Here is a 3,851-nt window from a genome sequence, read left to right as displayed (position 1 = left end):
CCAGGCTGGGATGGAGGCCCCTCTGCCAGGGACTGTGGGACACAGGAGGTGGGGGGTAGAAGAGAAGTCATCCGGAGGGCGACCCACACGCCCGCCCTCTCAGTTCTACTTCCTGATCTGGTGGCACCAGGCACAGCGAGCCCCAGGGAACAGAGGAGGAAGCCGAGGCCCAAGAAGCGATTGATCCATCTCAGGTCACTCAGCAGGAAGGTCACAGGGGCGGCTGGAGCCCAGGTCCCCCAGCTCCTTGTCTGGGTTCCCCTAACCCATAAAGCCACTTCCTTCTCCTTCTAAGGAAGCTCCTGGAATCAGGATTTTCCTTGGCCCGGAGCCCCTCCCGTTTCTACACTGGCCTCTGTTAAAGGCAGAGGATCAAAAATGTGTTTCACATGGAACAGAGTGCGGACCCTCAAGGGGAGGCAGGGAGGGTGGGTGGGAGGCAGTGAACCAAAGGCCTTGTGTGCATATATGCCTAGCCCATGACACAGACAGTAGGTGCTGAAGGCCTGGGATGGGTTCTGTGTGGTCCCCAGAGGGACAGGGGCGGGCTGGAGGGGGGGGAGGGACATATGTAATACTTTCAACAATAAATTATAAAAAAGTAAAAATGGGCTTCAGCCCAGCCAGGTGTGGCTCAGCGGTGAGCATCCACCCAGGAACCAGGAGGTCACCGGTTCGATTCCCGGTTGGGGCACATGGCTAGGTTATAGGCTGTCCCCAGTGGGGGGTGTGCAGGAGGCAGCCGATCAATGACTATCACTCATCACTGATGTTTCTATCTCTCTAAAAATCCCACTAGATGATACAGCTCAAAAGAAAGGCAAGACCCCGTGTAACACATTCATTCTCCCTTCCTCTCTGAAATTAAAAAAATACACACACATATTTTTAAAATGGGCTTCATATGTAGCATAAGGGATGTGGGTTAGACTCAGGGGAACGTCTTCTCAGAGCTGAAGGGGCCTGATGGGGAAAAGGGGGGCACAATCACTTTTACAGCCTCAAAGAGCTTCAAAGAGGGGCTGTCCTCAAACAGGAGAACGGACGAAACCATCTCCAGGCTTAACATCCCTAAAGGCCCAGGAAACTCAGACCCTCCCTCCCTAGCCCACGAGGCTCCACCAGGGTCCGGGGTCGCGTACCTGTGATGGTGGTGGGGGTGGGGGCAGGTGTAGCTGCTCTAAGTCAGAAATGAGCGCGGCCCCCACCGGGGCTGGGAGCTCGTCCTCAGGAGGAGGCAGGTATGCTGGTGGGGGCGGCGGAGGTGGGAGGAGGTCCAGGTCCGGGAGTGCGTCCTCGCCATCCCGGGAAGGAGGCGGAAGAGAACGGCCTGCGAGCGGAAGGGGGAGTTACGCGGCGTGGTGGCCGAGGGCTCAGGCCCAGGGGCACCCAGACCTGGGGTCCATCTCTGACCCTGCCACTGGCCTGATGCGATGTGTCCTCAGGCAGAAGCCGTGGTCTCTCCGGGTCTCAGCTTTCTCAGCTGGAAAATGGGTATCAGTTGCCGAGGGTTGTTATGAACACGATGAGATGATGCAGGCAAGGGCTTGGCATGTGGCACAGGCTCAGAGAACAGTAGCTGTCAAAGCAGCCTCCCCGCAAACCTGGGTGCCAGTGTGCCCCGAATCCCTGCTAGAAGGCCCTTGCGGGGATACAAGCAACACCAACCCCGAAGCTGTGGTTCTCAAAGACTGGCTCCTGGACCGGCAGCACCTGGGACAGCGAGACTCGCACCCACACTACAGCTTCCCTCCTGACCCCCCAGTCAGTGAGAGGGGGGGAGGGGGGGGGAAGAGGGAGAGTTCTTCCTCAGAATGAAGAGACTTTAGAGGAAAAGGACCACATAGAGTGTTTACACCTGTCCTGTCCTATGACGTTGCCTCCAGCCCACACCGAGATGGGCTGGGACACTCAGGACAGAGAAAGGAATGCAAACTACCTCATAATCACCTTTATGATCACACGCTGAAATGACAGTCTTTATATACTGGGTTGCATAACGTATTATGAAAAGTAATATCACTTAATTCTTTTACTTTTTTTCAATGTGGATCCTAGAAAAATTTAAATCACATACGATGCTTACGTTTGTGGTTCACTATATATATATATGTATATATATAGATATAGATAGATATATAGATAGATATATAGATAGATATCTATAGATATATAGATATCTATATGTAGATATCTATATAGATATATATTTTATTGATTTCACAGAGGAAGGGAGAGGGAGAGATGGAAACATCAATGGTGAGAATTATTGATCAGCTGCCTCCTGCACGCCCCACACTGGGGATTGAACCCACAACTGGGGCATGTGCCCTGACCGGGAATCAAACCGTGACCTCCAGATTCACAGGTCGAAGCTCATCCCCTGAGCCACACCGGCCGGGCACACGTTGTTTTTATTGGACAGCTTTTGTACAGACCTTGTTGGATCCTGATTCAAAGCATGAATCATCTCATTTAATTCTCCTCATTTCGCAGACGGGGAAAAGCTAAAAATCCCACTAGATGATACAGCTCAAGAGAAAGGCAAGACCCCGTGTAACGCATTCATTCCACTACAACCCAACAGCTAAAGGGCATTTTTATGACAATTCAGGGCAAATTAGTTATGGATTATGTACTAGATAATCATAAGGCATTCCTGCTGATTTTGTTCGGCCTTGTGGTTACGTTAAAAAAAAAAAAAAAAGTCCGAATTTAGAGATGTGTCCTGAAGAACGGGGGCTGAAATGACCCGATAACTGGAGTTTCCTCTAAAATACTTCAGAAAGAAAGAAAGGGATCGATATGACAAAAGTGGCGAAGTCTTAGCAATTGTTGCAACAGGATGTGGAGTACACAGGGTTCCTTGTGCTGCTCTCTCTACTTCTGTGTGTCTGAAAGTCTCATTAAACACACACACCCCCTATCCAACAGCAAACACACGGACACATGGGACAGGAGTGACATCGAGGGTGTAGTCCTCAGTCCCTGCGCACAGCCTTTCCGGGCTCCTGGCAGGGACGGGGAGGGGGCTGGCCAGTCAGAGCTCCTGTCTCAGCCCCAGGCCCTCCCTATCCAGCCACTCCTGGAGGGGACGGGGCCAGGAGAGAAGCTGTGGTGGGGGCTGCTGGACATGCCCATGAAAATCCTGTCACTGCCCTACAGTGTCCCAGCCCTGACCCATGTGGCTCAGTCGGTTGGAGCATCATCTCATACACCAAAAAGTGGCGGGTTCAATTCCCGGTCGGGGCACATACCCAGGTTGCTGTTCAATTCCCAGTCGGGGTGCAAACGCAACCGATCCATCTCTCTCTCTCTCTCTCTCTCTCTCTCTCTCTCTCTCTCTCTCACTGTCTCTCTTTAAAAAAAAAAAAAAAGTGGCCCTGACCAGTTTGGCTCAGTGGCTAGAGCGTCGGCCTGTGGACTGAAGAGTCCCAGGTTCGATTCCGGTCAAGGGCATATACCTTGGTTGCGGGCACATCCCCAGTGAGGGGTGTGCAGGAGGCAGCTGATGGATGTTTCTCTCTCATGGATGTTTCTAACTCTCTATCCCTCTCCCTTCCTCTCTGTAAAAAATCAATAAAATATATATTTTGTTAAAAAGTGGTCCTAGCTGGTTTGGCTCAGTGGATAGAGCATTGGCCTACAGAATGGAGGGTCCTGGGTTCGATTCTGGTCAAGGGCACATGCCTGGGTTGTGGCTTGATCCCCAATGGGGGATGTGTAGGAAGCAGCCGATCAATGATTCTCTCTCATCATTGATGTTTTTTTCTCTCTTTCTCTCTCTCCTCCTTCCTCTCTGACACACTAAAAAGAAAATTATATACACATACACACACACACACATATTA

The 3,851-nt window shown here is 51.4% G+C and overlaps 1 protein-coding gene across 1 annotated transcript in view; it reads right to left on the bottom strand.

Annotated features, from left to right (window-relative positions):
* FBLIM1 (filamin binding LIM protein 1) overlaps window positions 1-3,851 on the bottom strand; it is a 20,583-nt gene that overhangs the window by 10,900 nt on the left and 5,832 nt on the right. Inside the window, exons 2-3 of the mRNA XM_014447018.2 lie at window positions 1,143-1,330; window positions 7-32 (exon numbers count right to left, since the gene is read on the bottom strand). Coding sequence (XP_014302504.2) covers window positions 7-32; window positions 1,143-1,330 — 214 coding nt within the window. The remainder of the gene's footprint in view (window positions 1-6; window positions 33-1,142; window positions 1,331-3,851) is intronic.

The sequence above is a fragment of the Myotis lucifugus genome, unplaced genomic scaffold (genome assembly GCF_000147115.1).
Source record: "Myotis lucifugus unplaced genomic scaffold, Myoluc2.0 scaffold_604, whole genome shotgun sequence".
In the NCBI taxonomy this organism is placed as follows: Eukaryota; Metazoa; Chordata; class Mammalia; order Chiroptera; family Vespertilionidae; genus Myotis; species Myotis lucifugus.
This window is presented reverse-complemented; position numbering and strand designations above follow the sequence as displayed.